Source organism: Micrasema longulum, unplaced genomic scaffold (genome assembly GCF_059751315.1).
Source record: "Micrasema longulum isolate JH-2025_06_02 unplaced genomic scaffold, ASM5975131v1 h1tg000692l, whole genome shotgun sequence".
In the NCBI taxonomy this organism is placed as follows: domain Eukaryota; kingdom Metazoa; phylum Arthropoda; class Insecta; order Trichoptera; family Brachycentridae; genus Micrasema; species Micrasema longulum.
The window spans coordinates 805,212-827,801 of record NW_028277888.1 but is presented as its reverse complement, the minus strand read 5'-3'; the positions used below and the strand labels follow the sequence as shown (position 1 = coordinate 827,801).

General features: G+C 41.3%; 2 protein-coding genes across 2 annotated transcripts in view; one reads left to right on the top strand and one right to left on the bottom strand.

The window, feature by feature from the left end:
* The window catches only part of LOC148279624 (uncharacterized), a 199,718-nt gene that overhangs the window by 17,608 nt on the left and 159,520 nt on the right, over positions 1 to 22,590 (top strand). The gene's annotated exons all lie outside the window — the stretch shown is intronic.
* LOC148279626 (uncharacterized) lies at positions 15,356 to 21,637 on the bottom strand. Its single transcript, XM_088229660.1, has 2 exons — positions 21,169 to 21,637; positions 15,356 to 20,418 (listed from the first exon to the last, which is right to left on the bottom strand). Exons 1-2 carry the CDS (start codon positions 21,635 to 21,637, stop codon positions 15,356 to 15,358), a joined length of 5,532 nt encoding a protein of 1,843 aa, XP_088085786.1.

Here is a 22,590-nt window from a genome sequence, read left to right as displayed (position 1 = left end):
ACCATTTTTGGAAGCCACCAGATCTGTATATCCGATCAGATCTGGATAGTAGTGAGAAGCTCCATTCGGTAATCATAGAGAGGGGGAATGGGACAAGACTACAGGATGTGATCAGGGGATGTTGATTTTCCAAATGTTTGAGTTTACTGTTTACCATATTGATGTGCCAAATATAGGTTTTTTTGAATTATTTTTTGTGTTTCTGATCCCAAATTTGTGGCGATATACTCATGTGTCTGTGTCAATTTATTGCGTGTCCCATCTCAACATAGGAATTTTAGTCCCGTGGAGTTGGTACTTATGTCTCAAATAAAGATGAATCTACAAATTTACCTAAACTCCAAACTCTCCAAACTCGCAGGAATTTGGCTGACGCCATTTTTATGTATAAAACTTTAAATAACATGATAAATTGCCCTAAGATTCTATCACTTATTAATTTTCGAGTCCCAGCAACGCAGACCAAAAATCAATCTCTATTTAAAATTTCTAAATGTTCCACTAAATCTTTTCAAAATTCATTTATAAATAGAACTTGCAATATGTGTAATCAGAAATTGTTAGAAGATATTAATAACATATCTTTAACATCCTTTAAAAACAAAATTTCCAAAAAAAGTTCAAGTTATGATTTTTCGCCGTGAATCCGCAGCCTATAATATGCAGGTTATGTGCAGTTCTGTCTGTAGGCCCATAATAAATGTACACTGTATAATCAACTATTGTTGTATTATATATTATAATGTGCAACTGTGTGACCAATATTCAAAAGTAGATATATTTTTAATAATATGTATTACATTTACATTTTTAGTAATATAATAAGTTTTGTATGATTAGTTATTTTATTTTAAGTATAATTTTTATGTGACAACATTTACAATATCAATATTATGTGGAAGCCTTTAATTGGACTTTATGATATGTATTTAAAATATAATTGTAACTTATGAATTTGTTTTTAAATTTATCGTGATCTAATAAAAACTGCGTAGTCCAGTGATCGGGGATAACCCAAGAAGGTTTTAAGCGCTGATGGATTGAAGGAAAAAATAAAGGATACGGTTGTACATGTATGCAATCAACACTTCCATTTATGTATCTATTAGGGCAGCTAAGCTTTTCCTGATATACATATTTATATTATGTACGTTTTCAAAATACTGCCTCCGAAACAAAATAGTTGAACCTTTAGCGGCCAAAACACTAGATTATAAATTTAACGGTTCGATGCCCGAGTGTAATGTATTTATACAATAGCGTATAGAGTATATGGAATAACGCATCTACTAAGGCCATTATGTTATTAACACGTAACACACAGTAATCATTTCTGCACTAACAGCTAGAATAACATTCTGAATACCAAGCATTCTGCATTCTGCATCATATTAAATTATGTTGATACTTCCATTTGCTAGTTTATTACTCCGCACTTTTAGCCGGCAATAAATTCAACGTATATGTAATATGATCTGCTGCATCTCTGAAATTGAACTATAACTAAGTACTTTATTTTATAAATTAAAAAAAATAAAAATAGCGTTCTTATGATTAACCCTAATATTTCAATTTAGGGGGCCATTTTTAATGAGTTGTAAATAACTCACTATTAGAAAATTGGAACCAGTTGTGGTAGAGCGGGGTGCGAACCTTGGACCTGTGATCCGTGAGTCCGCGACACTAGCCACGGAACCACAACCCAGTTCATCTCGGTGTTTTATTTATTTATTATTTATTTATTTATTTATTAACGGACATTGTCCATGTATACAATTTATAAGGTTTAAATATTACAATAAAAGAATAGTTGAAAACATTTTTAAAAAAAGAAAGAAGCATTGACAAACATAAGGGACATGGAGATAAGATCTGAACTATTTATTTAGTGCTCGTTTAAATCGTTGTAAACTTAAACCAAAAAGTCCAGATCTTGTCTTGAGTTAACAATACGACAAAGGCGGGTCATTGTAGAATTTAGGCCATAGTTTGTTCTATGCTGATCGATGAACAGTACTTCATTGTTTCTCAATCCACGAGTCGGAGTATTGAATTTTACTTGTCCCAGTAATGATGGAACATCGATTATACCATTTAGTATGCCGAACATATATATGGAGTCAATATTAGTTCTACGTTTTTGTAGACAGGAAATATTTAACATTGACTCTATTTCAGCATAAGAATAATTATCTCTCTCTAGTCCGAGCATCCACGCTATTTTTCGAAGCAAGCGATGTTGGACTGATTCAATGTGATTTATGCGATTGACATAGAATGGAGACCAGACCACGGAGGCATATTCTAGAAGAGGGCGAACAGTTGAGCAATAAAGATTTTTGATTGTACGGACGTTTTGAAATCACATTAGAATATTTTATATAGGCTAAGTTTTTTTCACATATTTACATAATCAGTATCATCATTCCATGTCCGCTCCCTAGATAGAGCATACGGTGTACACGAAGAAGGAGAACCTCTGTCGGCTGCCAGCTCCTGTGTATCCTCCCAAGTCAGGTTCGCGTCTCGTAGTTCTGACATGAACTGCCGACGAACAGTCAGCAGTGGACGTCCAGGACGTCGAGAACCTGATGCTTTGTAAAGTAGGCAAGCGTGGTTAAGGCTCTCAGTAGGGATCCGCAGTACATGGCCAAGCCAACCGTACCGCCTCCGTTTGATGACAGTTGTCACATATCACGCCTAAAACCTCATCAAAATAAATTAAGTTGTAAAAAAAAATATGTGAAAAAATAAAAGCTACGAGTATAAGCGTGAAGAAGAAAGAAAATGTGAAAAAAAAGGGAAAAAATGCAATTTAGAATAAATCGAACTGACGAAACAAATATTTGAATAAAATAATCAACGAAGTTGGATTCCAAATTTTTTATAACGTTTAAAGTATTTTTAACTCTTGACGAGTATACTTAGGATACAAGACTCGATATATTTCTCTTATTCATTTAAATGATGAAGTTGATGATGAAGCTCTTAGCCCGGAGGCGTAGATTATGCGAAATGAGAACTCTCGTCTTCCACACAGTAGGCAGGCTCTTTATAGACCTGGGCTTGGAGGGCGAGAACTATTCACGGGGACCCGTCACAATAGATCTTTACAGGTCGCAGTGACGTCAGGAGCTTAATGCATATCACTAACCTCCACCTCTAAGAATAAAAAATAAGGACATGTGACTTGTGAAAAGCGTTTTTAAACTCAATTTATTAAACATCATATTGAACGTCATACGTCATTAACTTTTGTAAAAGGTTTCCGATGTAAATGCACAAATAAAACGCTTCTTTATGACAGTTTGTTAAAATTTCACACCCCTGGAAATAAAACTGGATGATGATTGTTTGTTGAGATGTTTATTCTTATTAAACTCTAAGAAAATTATGCAAAACAATATTAAATAATCAGGAACTAAAAAGTAATATTAACTTTCATTGAGTCAATTCTTTACATAATAGCAACGATACCTTGTTATTTGATTTTATTATTTCTTGATACATATAATAATTATTTTCAAAATAACTAGTTTATAATATATCTATGGTGATCTGGAAATATGTGCGGGCTAAAAAATGATATACATAAATTCAAACTCATTTTTAGTATATATGTAAAAATTGTTATTTTCCGGTATTATAAGGTTTTTGTAAATAATTTATTTAATCAATATTTTAGGTACTTATGTTTACAGGCGTTGCGCGCTGCCTAGTAGTTGAAACAATTCAGTCAGATGAAACTCACCCACATGAATAAATGTTTCAGTCCTTTAAATTCACAAAAATCAACAGATGGAAAAATTGCAGATATTTGGATGTTTGAACATAGGAAAAAAGGTGAATTTTACAGTTCACAAAGTTGCCTCTTAAACCAGCCAACGACAGATCATAAGCCCTGTAAATGCGTAGACTTCAATATATCTTTCTTTAAAATGTTTTTTGTATTATTTAGTTCATAAATTTTTTAGAACAAGTATAAATTTTAAATAACATTTAATGCGTCGCCCACAAATCTAAGCCGCATTCCAAGATTTTTGAAATCTGCCATTTTCCGTCTGACTTTTTTATTCAAAAAGTCCAATAAACCGAAGACAATTTTGGTTCATGTTTATACAAAGGTATTGTTACTTGTCAGTCAACCGTTTAAACTATAAAATTTAGCTCTACGCATCTCACCGACGTAGCCTGAAGCAAAAATACCTGTTTAATATCACTATCATTAATTTGAATAAATGATACCCCACTTTTTAACGGCTTTAGTGAACTTTATTCGTTATTCACCTGTCGATCGCTAACTTTTGATATTGTGTAACGGATATATATTGGCTTACGCTCTACTGTTATTTTCTTGACGATGTAAAACATGCAAATAACATATTGTTTATACGAAGCATTAAAGTTTGTAACTAATAATTCCTGCTGAAAGTTCATTGTATGTAATTTATTGTAGGAATAAAAGGAGAGTGATTTGAGACTGGTGTCTTTATTATAAAATTAAGTCTCATTTTTTTAACACCGTGTAACATTTGTCGCGGTGTCCGCGTTTTAAAGTGATCACTTAAATCATTAATTTACAAGATCTCTGTGATGCCTTGACTTTTACATATATTTATTTACTTGATGTAGAAACAATGCAAAATAATATAAAAAAATGAAATATTCACTTAAAAATAGACAAAAAAAAATACACATATTTAAAAACAATTTTTTGAATGGATAAATAGTAAAACATGTGTTTAATAAAATTATATATGAAAGTGATTAAAATTCAATTATTTTGTTGGTAATGTACTATTGAAGGTAATTGAAAAACGACACTGGGAAACAATTTGTAACACAATTTCTGTATGGTTCGATTTCTCAGCTGTTTTAAAGTATAATATGCGGATGATGCCGTGCTTCTTGCTAGCAGCAAAGAAGACCTTCAATTCTTGGTAACAAAAGTCTACGATGTATGCAAGAAAAGCAATTTGCTTATGAATGTTGATAAATCGAAAGTGATGGTTTTTGAAAGGGATGAAAATATAACTAAATGTGAGATCAGCGTGAACGGAGATATTCTGAATCAGGTAGAAGAATTTGTGTACCTGGAAGTATAGTTACTAGGGACGGATAGGCCGAGAAAGATATTGAAAGGAGGGTGAGTACCGAGAACAGGGTGAACGGTGCACCAAAATCTACTTTGGCAAACAAATGTTAATCGCAGGAGGCTAAACTAGCAGTTCACAACGGAGTTCTAGTGCCAACTCTAATGTATGGGAGCGAAGTATAGAATTGGAAAAATGACGATGAAAGTAGGTTGAATGCTGTCGAAATGCGATCCCTCAGGCGAATGTGTGGTAAAACGATGTATGATAGGTGCACAAATGTCGAGATCCGTGAAGTGTGTAAGGCTGAGGCATGCATTATTGACAGAATCAAGAAAGGGGTGCTGCGTTGGCTTGGACATGTAGAGCGAATGGACAGCTTAAGAACACCTAAAAGGATCTACGATGCAAATGTTGATGGATGCAGAAAACGAGGAAGATCGAGAAAGACATGGCACGATCAAGTCCATCAAATACTTGAAGATGGACATGTCAAAAGTAGGAATAATCGGCGTGCGTGCATGAGAAGATGTATGAATGTAGAGGAAGCGAGGTCTGTATGCCAAGATAGAGTGTTATGGCGTTCTATCCTCTCTGCCTACCCAACAAAAAAACATGCGAATAAAATAAAATAAATATTCTTCTATCACGTCATGTTTTTTCTCTAAAGCTTATCTAAATGTGATTCTTTTACCTTAATACCTGTGTTTGTCGTTTGGTAAAATAACTTTACCACTTGTGAGAATACAATTTCACTCTTTTAGCAAGTAACTCAAAACGTTGATGCGATAAACAAAAAATGGTTGAAAATGATTAAGATGCCAAGAATTAGTCAAAAATAAATGTCTCGAAATTTGTGTTGTTGTATTGAACGAATATTTGTGAAACGAAAAAATCCATTTCGCAAATGTTTTTTCTCTGTTGAGATATTTTCCACTAGCCTGATCATTTTACTGTTAATTTAATTTAATGCCTTTTATTACGAAGGTTATTTTTTAATAACGAAAATCTCCTGACACGTTCATTTTCGTAATTTTAATCATTAAGTTTATATTTAAATCCTCCGGTCAGGAATCCTTGTTCACAAGTAAAAAGGAATTGCATTTAGCGGTCGGTTAGATTGAGAAAAAACCGGTTTGCTGTGAAAATAATCTGGTTTTAAAAATACGTACTCAACCGGTACTTAAATTAATCTGATTATGTTCAAAGTAATTAATTTATCGCGTCCGTAGTACAATTTATAAAGTTTGTCAATTTCATTCTACCTGTCTTTGCAACAAATAGGAGAATCAATCATTAGACCCACCCAAATACTTGAGTTGTGTATTACAACGGAACTTCTTTTATGCCGACTTGAAAGAACGGGGTACAAAATTAAATTGATTTTGAAAAAATTTGAAAAACTTTTTTCAAATCCAAAAACCCAGAAAATTTTAAAGGAAATATTACGCAAGCACTGGATATCATAGTTTATGGAAGTGATGTCATACCAAATAAATGTACATAAAAAGGCTCGTCTATTGTCTGATAGTGGTAGTGAATGATCTTTTTTACGATTTATTAATCCCTCAATGCTCAAAATTCCTAATTCTAGATAAAAACAAATTTTTATGTATTTTTTTTAAATGCACTAGAAAAAAAAAGAAAAAAAAAAATTTTTTCAGTTTTAATTTCATGTTTTAGTTTATTTGAACAATATTCTTACGGTAATAAATTTTAAACTTAGAATTAGTCAGATTTTTTACTAAAATCATTAAATTTGTTAAAACTTAACGATAGAAGAAAAATTATAGACCTTTATTCAAAATTGTAAATTCAATATGGAATTGCCCTGAACTGTTATCTCTCATCAACTTCAGGGTGCCTGGAAGAATGACTAAACAGGTGCCACCGTTTTGTAGCAACAATTCACGGATAGTGTATACTTGTAATGCAGTATTAAATAGACTTCATGAACTCGGCAATAGTTATTCCCGCGTATCTGATATATTTAGTGTAGGGTATTGTTCCTATGGAACAAACCTTTTGAACTTTTTCAAAGATGGTGAATGGTAATTATATTTATTTATTCATGCATTTCATAATATATATATTTACAGTTTTTTGATCACTTTGCCTAGCTGTGTGAAACAGTACTTATGATTTTCTTGTTGTTTTACTGTAGAATGTTTTTTTATTTAAACTTTCTACTTAATATGCTGTATAATTTTTAGGTTACTTTTTTAAATATAAGTCTTGTATAATTTTTGGTGTGATTTTTTTTTAATCTTGTTTTTAATATTCATGTTTTTGAAAAAAAAAAATATAATTTTAAGCCAAATATGTTAATATTATAAATATTTGTAAAAGGCGGATTTGCCGTTTATGTTAATAAAATAATAAAATAAATATGCTACATCGGGTATTAAAAGGTTATAAAATACAAGAATGTAAAGAAAACAAGAAATAACGATTCCTATGAACATTTTTTATTATAATATAAAAATGAAAGTTGCTGAAACAATCATAACTTCAAATCTTAGAAAAAAAACTAAGAAATCACCCTTTGAACTTTAGCTAAATTACACTTTTGACGGAATATATGCAACTGACTTTTTGTTTCAAATTCTATCGAAAAATTTTACCCTGTAGCTGAATCACAAATAACTATTGACATGTTAAGCGACGTGCTAACAATTTCTCACCATGGTTGTTTATCGTTTTTGCGATCACAATAGAACATCCGTGAACATCTAATATTAAATGTCAAAATATTTTCGTTTCGCGACGTATAATCCTGCTGCGCAATTACATATTTGAATTTCACCGGTGTAAATATGGAAAATATTCCAAAACTGCTATTTTATTTATTTATTTATTATTAACCATGCTGTTTATTGCATTTGGTTGGCAAGCCAAACGTCAAGAACAGCAGTCACCATAGTAATTGTAATTTAATTTTCACTTTTTTGTAATACAAATGTAATGAAAATGCAATATATGGTATTACTTTTTATAGTTAATGCCGATTTTTTGCTAATGAAATATATTTTTTTACGAGGAAAACAAAAAATAAACCGACACGATCGTTGACTTAGAGGTTATACACGCGTCGACTTATGACTGCGATAACTTAAGCATGTTCATTATTGTTCATTGCGATCGCTCAAATGCTTAGTATGTTTTTAAGCACGTCGATAGTAATTTGTGATTGAGTTACAGGTAGCGACCTTATGAAATAAATTATAATGACTAGAATGTATATATAATAGACTAGTTAACAAGTCATAAACATGTTTGAAATCACTTTATACACCGATTATCGGTGTATGGGAGATTGTCTATATTAGGCATTGTAGGGTTGAAGTAATTTACAATAATAAAATTAAGATAATATGGGATCCCGGACTCCATAAATATTAATATTTTCTAATTCCGGCGTTCATTTTTACTTGTGATGTCACTCATTATTTCTAGTTGTTGAAAACTGTACATTTTTACAAATTATTATTTTTCTGTCATGATTTATTGGAAGAGAGTTTGGCGCGTTTTGTTATGAATAAATGTCATGGTAGGAATTTATATTTTTTCCTAAATAAAACAACAGAAAATAATATTTGTGGTTATTATAATCAAACACAGCTTTCCTCATTTATTTATCTTTATATATATATATAATTCCTCTGTACGTGTGATGTCCCCGTACTCCTCCTAAACGGCTTAACCGGTTTTCAGAGAAATATAGATCTTTGCGCTGTGCGCGTTCGTAGATATTAAAATCTTCAATCGAATTTGTAAAAAAGAAGTTAGGAGTTCATCAATCTACCAAGGTTGCATTCGAGGAGAATGCATTTGCAAAAAATGGAAATATATTGTTTTTTGGTGTATAAAAAAGTTTGTTTTTGAATGTTTACAAACATTATTTGTTTTTTGTGGATCTCAATCAGATTCTTTCCTTAAATTTATTATTATTTCTACCTATTTATTTCTTTTTACTGAATATTTGGTGGCGGCCTCCGTGGTGTAGTGGTCAAGACGCTTGACTCACGCACGGAAGGTTCCGGGTTCGATTCCCGGTGAGAACACAAAAATTAAAATGTAATTTTTCTCAAGCCTGGGTGCTCTGTGATGTAATTCACCACTGTAATTAGGCCTCCTGGCCTGTTGTGGTGCAAAAAAAATGTAAATACTAAAATAATATTTAATTTAATACATTAAAAAAAATGTATTTCTACATAAGTACACCCCTTTGTTGGTGAGACGACCGGAGTTTGACGTTTGCAAAAAACATGCCATATTTAAAAAAATAATTATTTTATGTTTTGGAATTTAACCATAAACAAGTACCTACTTAAATTCATATTTTTTTAAATATTGATAATTTTTAGTTTTTGAATTTAATCACAAACAAGTATCTAGGTACTTACATATCAATGAAAAGTCTTTTGCCAACGTTCGGGCAGGACAACGTCTGTAGGATCCGCTAGTTAACGATATAATTATATTTATATTTATTTAGACAAAAGTCCTAATATAGGACTCCCTGCATAGGACTTGCGAGGATAAATGGTGTCTGCGAAATTCGATGAATAGGTATTTGAACATTGTTTTTCTATCACTCCCTCGTAAATGCATCCCCGATACTGTGCGAAAAAGAAAACGTCGCGTCGGGATAATTTTGCCTTACTTAAATCCTTCTACGCACCCTAAAACTGGACCGACTTGGTTTTTTTAAAGAAAAATAATTAAAATAAGATTTTTTGTATCGGTATCTTTACCCTTTTTTAAAAAATGATTTATCATATTTGTATACCGTACGTTCGAAAACGGCTGATAAAACCGGGCGCTTTTTTGGGTTTTTGGATGGACCTAGCTCCGAGAATTTATTTAAAAAAGCAAAACAATAGAACAATAAATGGTAAATATCTAAAATGTGTAAAAAAAACATAACTGCAGTGCTATAATCTAGAGAGGAAGTACGGGAATATGGTTCTGTGGAAAAAAGTGTGTCCGCATTTTCTTTTAAGGTGACTACAATAAATAGAAAAAAACTTTATTTTTCATTCAAAATTTATTTCCATAATATGAGGAAACCTATCCACCATTGTTCCTTTTTTCAGTTTCCGTGCTGCAGACCAGCGTTTATTTAAAAAGACTTTTTGGTGGGACGCATTTTTTTTTATGACAGGTTTATATTACATTTATTTTTTTTATATTTTACAAATTTATTTATAAACAGGCACTATAAAGTATCTAGAAGATATTTCTTCAGTTCTTTTTTTTTAATTTGAAGATCTTTCATGTTAATGATGGTTTGTGGGAGATCATAGAACAATCTTGGAACAACGCAATTAATGTTTGCTCTCCGAAGTAATTTGTAATTCGGGGAACAAACAGGGATCCCTTAGTTTTTAATCTAGAGTTGTGAGTATGGGAAACTCTTTTTTTATATTCTTTAATATTCTATTTTTATACTTTTTTTACACGGTACTGCATGGTAAAGTATCTTACTTAATGTTAGTAAATAATTGTATGTTACCACTTACCGGCTTTCCTATGTTTATCGGTTTCCACAATCCAATAAAGTACATATTATATACTTCTAGACTACCTTCTTTTAGCACAAAGGTGGCAAAGTTACCAGATTGAAAAGGTCTCCCTCCGGCAGATTTTTCTCGCTTCACAATGAGCAGTTTTTCCGTGTATGTGTGCACCCCCAAGACATTTTATGTCCTCAGATGCAGTGTGCGGTATGTAGTGGGCAAGCTGTCTACCGGTTTTGAGACGTACCAGTTTATTCTGCAGTATACTAAAACACTTTGAAATAAATACGTTTATTGAGTGGCATCTTTTAATTATTTAAGTGTTGAAATCTCTAGCCACAGCGCTCTTTACTCCGAAGTAAGAGAACAAACTAACAAAACCTCGGCAATATCTGGCTGCTTGAGAAATATCGTATGGCACAATAAACACATGCGGATTAAAAGCGAGGTCCGTGTATGCAAAATATTTGTCAGGCCAATCACGACGTATGCAGTAGAGATGATGGCAGATATGATGAGAACAAAAAATCTGCTCAGAACGTCAGGGATGAAAGTACTAAAGGCAATTGCAGGGAAAACCCTAACGGACAGAATCCGGAATAAAAAAAATAGGCAAACTTGCGATACCCTGAACACAATACGGTGAAGCAGAAAACGGAGAAAATTCTGGAGAGATCACGTCGATAGAATGGACGGCTCCAAAATCCCCTATACCGTGGTCCATGAAATCCTAGATGGTCGCCGGCTGCCTGGAAGACTAGCAAAAAGATGGAAGGACAGTTGAATTTAAATCAGCCGATCTAAACAGAGAAGAAGACGAGGTTTTATTAGGATTTTTAAATAATAAATTAATTAAATAACGAGTTAGACGTTAATGAAGTGTTCCGTTTTCGTGTGATATTGCAAGATATTTCCTTGCTTTGATCTTTCTTGAAGTTCACAAATTATTTAAAACAATTAATCTTCTCCGCGATTTATGATACGAAATTCATTTTTTCGTAGTTCAAGATGCACAACTATGACGTAAATATGGTAATTTAAAATGTCGGAGGTAATTAACGTTGTTTTATTAAATGTTATCTTGCCTTTAAAGGTTATAGAGTTTGAAATGGTATTTACATGTATTTTTAAAGACATTTTTATTTTACAAATTGCAAAAAGTATATCACTAGTTATAAAATAAATCGGCTTGTGGTGTAATGGTCAGCGCGTTAGCCGGCGATGCAAGAGGTCTCGGGTTCAATTCCCGACATGGTTGATATGAAATATTTATTTAAAAGGGTGTTTTCACACAAGAATATCTCATAGTCCCTGGACTGGTACCTGAAGCGTAAGACTAATCATCTTACCTTCATGTAACATTTTTTTTTATCAAGACACGCTGCGATTGGTGTACCAATGCAGTGCCCTATGCACCATTAGGTGCGGAAAGGGAATGATGATGATGATAAAAAAATAAGGAAGACCCATTAATAGTGAAGAGAAAATTTGTAACATATTCAAAAATATAAAATAATATTTGACTAAAATTTTATTAATATTTCAAGCATTATTGTCGTTAAAAAATTTATTTTACATCAGTACTTACCGACTTTTTTTATGTCTACCAGTTTTAAGATGTGCCCGTCTCTTCGTCAGGACACTAATTACACTTATGTGCAAATCCCACAATACACCTTCACCATAGTAGTTGCAGAAAAAAGCTACAACAACGTGCTAATAGGACACATACGATTAGAAGCAATCATTTACTCTCTTTATAGTATAGTATAGATTTTTAGTCAATTTTTGTTTCAAATTTTGTTTAAAATTATAAGATTATGTTTATCTAGAATATGTCAATGTACTCATAATCTTCTCAAACTGAACGGTTTGGGTAGGTAAGCAGAAATTTTCTTCAGGTAATATGCCCGTCCTTATATGTATAATAAATAAAACGTGTACTGATTATAATTATTCAAAATGTTTTGAGAGGTGTATAAATTGACTACTTAGTAAAAACATACGTCTCCTTTCCTCTCCTCCTCTTTTTGCAACCATTGCTTCCACAAGATCAAACATTAAAAAAGATGTAGGTATTTAGTGCACGTTATTATTGGCTGATAATATCGCGTGTCTCATCAGCAGGTTAGGTTAAATATTTTTATGCAACTGTTATGCTGAAAGTGCATATAAAGATTTGCATGTGACTGTAATAAGTGTCCTGAAGAAGAGATGGGTACGTCTCGAAACTGATGGACATGAAAAAGTCGGTAAATGGTTTTAAACAATTATTTACTGAAATCAAAAAAAAAGTTACTTATATGATAATATATTACGACAGAGATGAAGAAGATTTTAAAGAAAGGAATATGGAAGTCTAGGCATATACATGACTTATGACCTGTAATTCCCTGGTTTAAGTGGCAACTTTAAACAATGTGTATCATTCAATATTCTGCATGTATTTGAACATTTATATTTCTTCGATTTTTCCGACTGGTATTGTTTGTGAAGTAACTTTTTAAATCTTATTTATATGTATTGAGTGTTAAAACCATAGTCGGGTTAAACGCACGAAAAATAAGGTAATCATACGATTTTGCCATTTTTAAAAATTAAAAACTAAAAACTAAAAATTTAAATGAGATAAAAATAATAATTTTTAAAAATATTTATTTCTAGTAAAAATATACTTAAAAGTTTTATAAAACTAAAATACAATTACTTTTCAACCGGCAGATAACGCCATTTTTAAATTATACTAAACTTTGGTATCTCGATTCTTATATGACTAAGTATTGAACTAAAATTTTTAAAACAATTTAAAGATAATAGATTGAAAATTAAAATGGCTAAAGCAAAATGTAATTTTTTTGTTTTTGAAAATAAATCACTTAAATTTTTGTGACATTTTCCTTTATTTCTACGTAAAACTATGCCTTCGGTCATATAAAACTTAAATTATTTTTTTAACAGAAAAACCTTAAAAATGATTGTTTTTATCTAATTTCCGTTTTTTTATTATTGCGCGATTTAAAAAAAAACGTTAGTTATAAAATGACTACGTATGATTTACTAACTTTTGTGCGTTTTACCCAACTACAGTCATAACATAAGTTTTGCACGTGTTTTTGATAATTTAAAATAGAGCATAATAAAATGGTAAAGATTATATACGTCAATCGAAAGAAAATTTTATTGAAATTTTATTAATATATTTTTTCATTTTTAAGAAGCAACCATGCAAGAGATCTTAAATTCAATTCTACATACGGTTGACATATGTTGATTTCAAAGTGTGTTTTTACAATATAACTTTCATCGTCGCCGGCACCTGAAGTGTAGAACTAACGATCTTACCTCAGTGTAGCAAAAAATGATCAAGGTACGCTGTGATTGTAGTACTGGTCCAGTTCTCAATGCATTATACGGTGCAGAAAGGGAATGGTAAAGACGAATCATAGAAAATTTAATAAAGACAGGACAATTCGTTGGAAGTCAACAGATGTTAATTTATGTATTCGCGAATCTGAATATTGATATTTAAAATGAAAAAGAGACCTCCGCGATTGCCCATGGCTCTTGACGACAAGGAAAAAAAGACAGCGGTATGACTTAAGCTGCAGTAGTACGAGTACTTATATTAAAAAGTTAATTCACGTATCAAACCCCCAAGGGTGGTAACGCGAGATCATAATGTGGCGTTAAAAATGCCTCGTGTCAAACGAAATAACACTTAATATTATTGTTCCCCGAGGGGGCATTGTCGTATCTCTTCTTCTTCACAATTCCCACATCAGTTGACTATATCTATAGATATACAAAGTAAACACCAAGACACGCCAAACGAATCAACTACCACATTTTGTATTGGCTGGTTCCCACAATTAGGCGATATCGGGTTTTATTTCTGATGTGAAGCACTTAAGCCCGGAAAGGCAGAGAGAAAATACTCCAACACATAAGTATAATTCATATTTATTAATCTCTAATTTTCAGATATATCTAGAGGAAATCAATTGACAATTGTAACGTACGCGTTACCACGATGAAAGTTTCGCCGGTTCGTCACCCGCGTCTGCCGCAGTCAAGCTTCCCGGCGTAAGTGGGAAGCCGCCCTCCCAGACAGAGCCAAAGACAAAGTCGGAAGGTAGGAGCACAGCTGCGCCGACCGCAAGTCAACCTCAATAGCCCTGAAAAGGACTTTCCACCCGGTCCAAGTGGTGCAGAGAGGCGAAGGCAGTCAGCAGGCAGAGCGGAGCGAAGAGCGAAGTGCAGGAAGGCGAACAGGACGGAGAACGGAATAAAACACGTGTGAACTGTTCAGAGTTAGGAACTCAACTAATTTAATATCTCCAATTGACCGCCTTATAAAGCGGTGCGCGTCGGGCTCCGTGAGTCGGCCATCCCACCCGCGCCGGCTGCCTCGGAGTGGTGGGGGTAATCTTTCCCCGCCACTCGCTACATGCCGCCGGCCGCAGGTGGCGTAAATACGGGCGCTCAATGCCCGTACGGGCCATTTCGTCGGCAGCCGCGACGCGCGCAACATGACATTTACATAATATATTTTTGTACATTTTATTCATTTTAACCTAGCTATTTTTCCCCGGTAATACTGAGGCCAGGCTCGAAAGTGACCATTTTATCTTTATTGAGAGCCCAGCCATCAGTTCCATACATTTACCGGGGATCCTTTCTAATTAATGTATTATTTTAATTTATTCGATTTTACGCGTCCGGAACACTCCCCCCGTGCAGCTAGTCTGTACTATTTTCCTGCTGGGCGCGTTGTTCCTCTTCCTTCATTAGTACGGCGATCTTCACCGCTGGTCTGGTGTAGGTGCCGTTGGTGGTCCGCACCTCGACGACTCGTACTTGTCCGTCAGCTGCTGGTTCTGCACGGGTGACTCTGCCGCGAGGCCAAGAATTCCGCGGCAGATTTGGGTCCATGATGAGCGCGAGGTCCCCGACCTGTATTGGAGGCGCGGGCTCGCGCCATTTCTTCCTGTGCGCCAAGGTGGGAAGATACTCCCTCAGCCATCGGCGCCAAAACATGTCGGCCATTTTCTGGGCGATCCTCCATTGCTTATGAAGGCAGGCCCCTTCTTCCCTTTTGTTATAATATGCCAGAGTTGGCTGTGTGTTGGCTGACCCGAGCAAGAAGTGGTTCGGGGTCAGCGGTGCTTCGTCGTTGGGCTTGGTTGACACATGCGTGAGCGGGTGATTGTTCACGGTGTACTCTGCTTCAGCCAATATGGTTTTGAGGGTCTCCTCTCTTGGAGCCTGCTCGTTGAGGGTTGCGTGGAGGGCTCGTTTTACAGACCTCACGAGTCTTTCCCACGCTCCCCCCATATGAGGTGATGAGGGCGGAATGAATTTCCACTCAATTTTGCGAACTGTAAGTTCGGCGAGCATTCTGGGGTCCGCCAGGAGCTCGTCTACGGCCTGTTTCAGCTCTTTGTCCGCTCCCCTGAAGTTGGTAGCGTTGTCCGAGTATAACGCGTGTGGGCAGCCTCTGCGGGCGGCCATCCTTCTTATGGCCATTATGGCGGAGTCGCTTTCGAGGGACGACGCTAGCTCCAGGTGGATCGCGCGTGTGGTGAGGCAGGTGAACAGTGCCCCATAGCGCTTTTCTTTTCTTCGGCCGTTGGTGATCATCATCGGCCCGAAGAAGTCAAGCCCGCAGTGCGTGAACGGCGGCGTCCTGAAAGCCAGTCGGGCCTCAGGCAGTTGCCCCATCAGCGGGGGTTGGGGCCGGCTGCGCAGCATTTTACACAGCGGGCACCATCGTGTTATCTTCCTCACAGCCCCGCGGAGTCGCAGGATGAGGTAGCTGGCTCTCAGGTCGGCGATCGTCCTCTCGACTCCCGGGTGGCCACCCTTCCGGTGGCTGTGCGTGATCAGCAGCCGGGTGTATGGGCAGGTCCCGTCCATGATAGGCGGCGCGCTGCAGTCCTCTGCGAAGCTCTGTGCCGCTTGGATGCGCGTTCCCATCCGGATGACTCCCTCTTTGTCTAAGAAGGGTGCCGCTGCATGGAGGCGGCTGTGCGGCGGGATAGGCGCCTTTCGCCTCAGGAGCTCCAGCTCTTCTCCGAAAGCCGTCTCCTGGGACCGCTTCAGCAGCATGATTTCTGCGGCCCGTGTTTCTGAGGCGTGAAGTTCAAAGGTCCCCCCTGGGGACGGTAGGGACTCGTGGCGGCGGCATCGTGCGATGAATCGCAGCACCCATGCCGTCGCCCTGACGAGTCGGGTCCACGACGAGAAGCGCTGCACCTGGGGTAGGGCCTCCGTCCGTCTGATGTGGCCCACGAAGTGGCGGGGTTGTTTCCGCTCCAGCGTCTTCTCGTCCGGTTGTTGTAGTAACTTCTTCTCTTTCGGCCAGTCGGCTTCCCCTTTTCTCAGGAAGCCGGGGCCTCCGAACCATAGTCCCGACCTCGCAAGGTCGGGTGGGCCCTTGTCGCGGGTCCCTATGTCGGCTGGGTTGTCCTTGGTGGGGACCCATTTCCAGTCCCGTACGTCTGTGAGCTCGTCAATCTCGCCCAGCCTGTTTGCGACGAACGTGCTGTACCGCAGTGGGTCGGTTCGCAGCCAACACAGGACCGTGCTCGAGTCCGTCCAGAACACGGTTTGGGTGATGAGAGCTCGACTCTCTTTTTTTATGGTGGCGGCCATCCTTGCCGCTAGTAGCGCTGCCTGGAGTTCTAGTCTAGGCACTGACAGAGGCTTTAGGGGGGCCACCTTGCACTTCGCCATTGCGAAACTTGTGGTATCGGCCCCCACAAAGTATGCCACTGTGCAGCATGCCTGCTCTGACGCGTCGCAGAACACGTGCAGTGTCACGGGTTCTTTCTGCCCTTGCAGCGAGCATCTCGGTATTGTACAGCCGTTCGCTGCCAGCAGGTCGCGCCATTCCAACCACTTTTCGGCGTGGTCCGGTTGCAGCGGTTGGTCCCAACCTGTGTTTGTCCTCCAGATGGCTTGCAGCAATATCTTCGCCCGTATCGTGAGGCACGCAATGAAGCCTACTGGGTCGAAGATACTCATGGCGGCGCTCAACATGCCGCGCTTGGTGGGTCGCTCCGGGATGGCTGCACTTTCGGCTCCGTGCCGAAATATAAATAGGTCGCTCTTGGGATCCCATACGATCCCGAGGACCCGCTCCGTCATTACTTCTTCCCCTATGGTGACTGCTGTATTGGCCCGGTCGTCGGCCTTTACTTCTTCCAGGACATCTGGTTTGTTTGAAGCCCACCCGGTGAGCCGGAACCCGCCATTGCCGAGTACGAGGGTAACATCGCGTACCAGGCTTGCAGCTGTTTCTTCGCTGTCTGTGGCGTCTAGGTAGTCATCCATGTACATATTGTGCTCGATCGCCTCTGCTGCGGCGGGAAATTCTTTCGCGTGTGCTCGTGCGACTGTGTTTCGCACGAATTGCGCGCTGCTGGGTGAGCACTTCGCTCCAAACATCATGGACGCGAAGACAAACGTGTCGGGCTCCTGCCCGTCCTGCGTCCGCCATAGGAACCGCTGCGATTGCTGGTCGGCTTCCCGGATTCTTATCCGCAGGAACATCTCCCGTATGTCGGCCGCGATGGCTACTCGTCCCTCTCTGAAGCGGATCACGTTTCCGAGGAGGGATGAAAGCAGGTCAGGTCCCGTCAGTAGATGGTCGTTCAACGCCGTCCTCTGGAACTGGGCGGCGGCGTCGAACACGACCCTTATCTTGCCAGGCTTGTTGGGGTTTGTCACCGCGAAGTGGGGCAGGTACCATTTGCGCGAATGGTGGGCGTCTACCTCCTCGCGGCTTAGTTTGACGGCGTATCCCTTTTCAATGTAGTCCGCCATCTTGGCGCGATATGCGATCGCCAGTATCGGATCCTTCCGTAGTTTATTTTCCAGGGAGTGCAGCCGCTTCATGGCTGCTTGCCGGTTGCAGGGCAAAGAATCTCCGTCTTTCGCCCACAGTAAACCGGTCTCCCATCGTCCGGATGGTAGTTGTGTGGTTGAGCTGCTCATGAGCTCCGCCGCTCGCACATCTGCGGCGCGGCAACGTTCCAGGGTGGTTACACCTAGCGAGTCAACGGCGAAGCTCTTCTTTACCAGTTCCGCTAAGTCCCTTTCACCCTGGCCGTCTGGGGGTAATTCAAAGGCGGGGTGCACAGCCCCGCCGTAGGTGACGGCTCCTAGGGCCGTCTCGATGGTTAGCCGCCCGTCCTCTTGTAGGACTGGCGGGCCTGTAGATACCATTAGGGTGGCGTAATCAAGACCGATTAACATCTTCGGCTTGATGCCTGGCCCGTGTGTCTTGGTGCTCTTTCGGTTGCGGTGCGGCAGATCCATGACCCGCACCGTCTGTGCCTGGACACCAAATTCTCTGTTTCCTTTAACGAGGATTACGGATACACGCTGTGATTGTAGCGTGTCCGTGTTCCCACTGGCACCGATGAGTCTCAACTCCTCGCAGGCCCCGGTGGCGCCCACTGCACGGGCGACATCCTCCTCGAGGAGAGTTACCGATGAACCCTCGTCTAGTAGTGCGTGGATCTCCATTGACCCACGCGGGCCCTTCAAGGTTACTGGCACTACCTTGAAGGTCACTGGGACTTCCGTTCGCCTTGTCAATAAGACTTGCTCGTTCGGCGTACTGTCCACTCTCTCGCGGTGTAGTGACCGATGATGCCGCCCGTGGCACTCGTCGCACTTCGCCGCTTCACAGGTGGTCGTTTTGTGTCCCGGTTCCAGGCATCCGTAGCACACGAACTTGGCACGCACAATTGTCCACCTCTCCTCTACCGTTTTCCGGAGAAACTTCCGGCATTGTCCGAATGCGTGTCCACTCATGTCGCAGAACAGGCATTTTTTGTCCTGAGTGAGAAACACGTGCCTTTCTTGGGTACGCCTTTTCTCCACTCGGGCGGGTTCCGTGCTGATCCCGATGCAACCCGCATTCGGTATTGCACCGGTCAGTCTCGCTAGCCACAGTGCCAGATCCCTGGGGGTAGCTTTTCTCACGGTATCCGCTCGTGACATAATCCACATCATCCTCTCGACTCGTGGCAGCTTCTGAGTCATCTCGGACAGAAGCTTCGGGGAGGAGAGGTGGCTTCCATCGAGGCCCTCTACGGTCGATACGACGTTTCTTATCGCGACCGCGTAGTCCGTCAGGGCCTCCAGGGATGCGTTGTCGGCCAGTTTAGGGAGTTTTCTTATCCGCTCCAGTACTCTGTCCACGACGATCTCCGGGTGTCCAAAGGCGGCCTCTAACATCTTCACAATGTCCGGCACATTTCGGGGATCTACCAGCAAAGACGACAATGTGGCCTTGGCCCGTCCTGTGAGGGCTCGTTGCAGACGGAGAATGTTCTCCGCGTTTGTAAGGGAGCACATCTGTGTCGATTGATCAAATTGCGCCTTAAATATTCGCCATTCTAGCGGGTCGCCGGAGAATTGCGGTAGATCCCTAGCGCCGGTTTGCCTCGCCATGAACGTGTGCCACTCCGGCGGCTGTCTGTATTTCGTCACAGGCTCGCCGGTGGCACCCGGCGGCATGTATTCCGTGGGTAGCCCCTCTTGTACCCACGCGCTCACCGGGTCACGAAACTCGTAGCCCCCCAGTGGTATAGTACGTGCCGCTACGGGCTCGCCTGGCCCGGCGGCGTAGCGTACGTCGGCGTCCTCCCTTCGGCTGTGTGCGGGTGGCGCCTCATTGTCCCGATGCCGCTCATTGTAGCGGCCTTGTAAATGTGCGTTTGTCGCTCCGGCGTAGGCCGGCTCAGCGGCGTAGCGTGTGTTGGCGGGCTCCTTCATCCTGGAGTCCGTCTCTGCGACCGGGTGCCTCCGTGGCACCCCGTCTCTCACCCGGCCGCTGTCGTAGTGGCTCGGCGGAAATGTGTACGCCGCTCCGGTGTCCTCCGGATCAGCGGCGTAGCGTGTGTTGGCGGCCTCCTTCGTCCTGGAGTCCGCCTCTGCGACCGGGTGCCTCCGTGGCACCCCGTCTCTCACCCGGCCGCTGTCGTAGTGGCTCGGCGGAAGTGTGTACGCCGCTCCGGTGTCCTCCGGATCAGCGGCGTAGCGTGCGGTGGCGGCCTCCCTTGCTCTGAAGGCTGCTTCCGTGTCGGCGACAGGGCGCTTCCATGCGGCCCCGTCTCTCACCCGGCCGCTGTCGTAGTGGCTCGGTGGATGGATGTACGCCGCTCCGGTGTCCTCCGGATCAGCGGCGTAGCGTGCGGTGGCGGCCTCCCTTGCTCTGAAGGCTGCTTCCGTGTCGGCGACAGGGCGCTTCCATGCGGCCCCGTCTCTCACCCGGCCGCTGTCGTAGTGGCTCGGTGGATGGATGTACGCCGCTCCGGTGTCCTCCGGATCAGCGGCGTAGCGTGTGGTGTGGCGTGCGGCGGCGGCCTCCCTTGTGCTGAAGGCTGCTTCCGCGTCGGTGACAGGGCGCTTCCAAGCGGCCCCGTCTCTCGCCCGGCTGCTGTCGTAGTGGCTCGGCTGCTGGATGTACGCCGCTCCGGTATCCTCCGGATCAGCGGCGTAGCGTGCGGCGTGGCGTGCGGCGGCAGCCTCCCTCGTACTGAGGGCTGCGTCGGTCCTAGACGCGTCTGACGTCAGCGGCAGCGGCTTGTGAGCCGGTTCCGACGTCCCGTGCGATGTGAGGTCCCTCTCGATGGTGGGCGTGAGGGGGGTTGCCATGTCTCGTCTGGCGTCCTCTCTCGCGTTGGCGGCCTTCAGCGCGGCGATGATCTCGTTGAGGCTGCTCACCTGCCTCTCGTGATGCGCCTCGCGTTCCTCCATCTGTCGGCGAAATGTCGCCGATGAGATGGACCGCTCCGAGGGTGCGGATCCCTCGTCCGAGTCCTTTTGTTCCTCCAGAAGTCCTTGATGAGGCTCCTCCTGGCAGTCGTGTGAAGGCCCTGGCTGGGGCTCCTCCTGATGTGCTCGTACAGACCCCGGTTGGGGCTCCTGAAGCTCCTCTTCGTGCTCCGTGCCGGCGTCTCGACGCGTTCCCGAACGCGTCGACACAGGCGATCTGTTGACCGGCATGCTGTAGGTGTGTTGTAGACTGGAGACCACTGGCGACGATCCTTAGCTCCGAAGGACCAAATGTAACGTACGCGTTACCACGATGAAAGTTTCGCCGGTTCGTCACCCGCGTCTGCCGCAGTCAAGCTTCCCGGCGTAAGTGGGAAGCCGCCCTCCCAGACAGAGCCAAAGACAAAGTCGGAAGGTAGGAGCACAGCTGCGCCGACCGCAAGTCAACCTCAATAGCCCTGAAAAGGACTTTCCACCCGGTCCAAGTGGTGCAGAGAGGCGAAGGCAGTCAGCAGGCAGAGCGGAGCGAAGAGCGAAGTGCAGGAAGGCGAACAGGACGGAGAACGGAATAAAACACGTGTGAACTGTTCAGAGTTAGGAACTCAACTAATTTAATATCTCCAATTGACCGCCTTATAAAGCGGTGCGCGTCGGGCTCCGTGAGTCGGCCATCCCACCCGCGCCGGCTGCCTCGGAGTGGTGGGGGTAATCTTTCCCCGCCACTCGCTACATGCCGCCGGCCGCAGGTGGCGTAAATACGGGCGCTCAATGCCCGTACGGGCCATTTCGTCGGCAGCCGCGACGCGCGCAACATGACATTTACATAATATATTTTTGTACATTTTATTCATTTTAACCTAGCTATTTTTCCCCGGTAATACTGAGGCCAGGCTCGAAAGTGACCATTTTATCTTTATTGAGAGCCCAGCCATCAGTTCCATACATTTACCGGGGATCCTTTCTAATTAATGTATTATTTTAATTTATTCGATTTTACGCGTCCGGAACAGACAATAATTATTGTAAAGTTTCAACATTAAATTATTATAGGAACCAATAATCGCCTTTGTTTTATTCGTTATACATACCTTTTATACAAACTCACTACTAAAATTTTGAAAATACTTTTACAAACATACAGTGATTAAACATATTTTATTTATTTTTAAATTTACTGCATATAG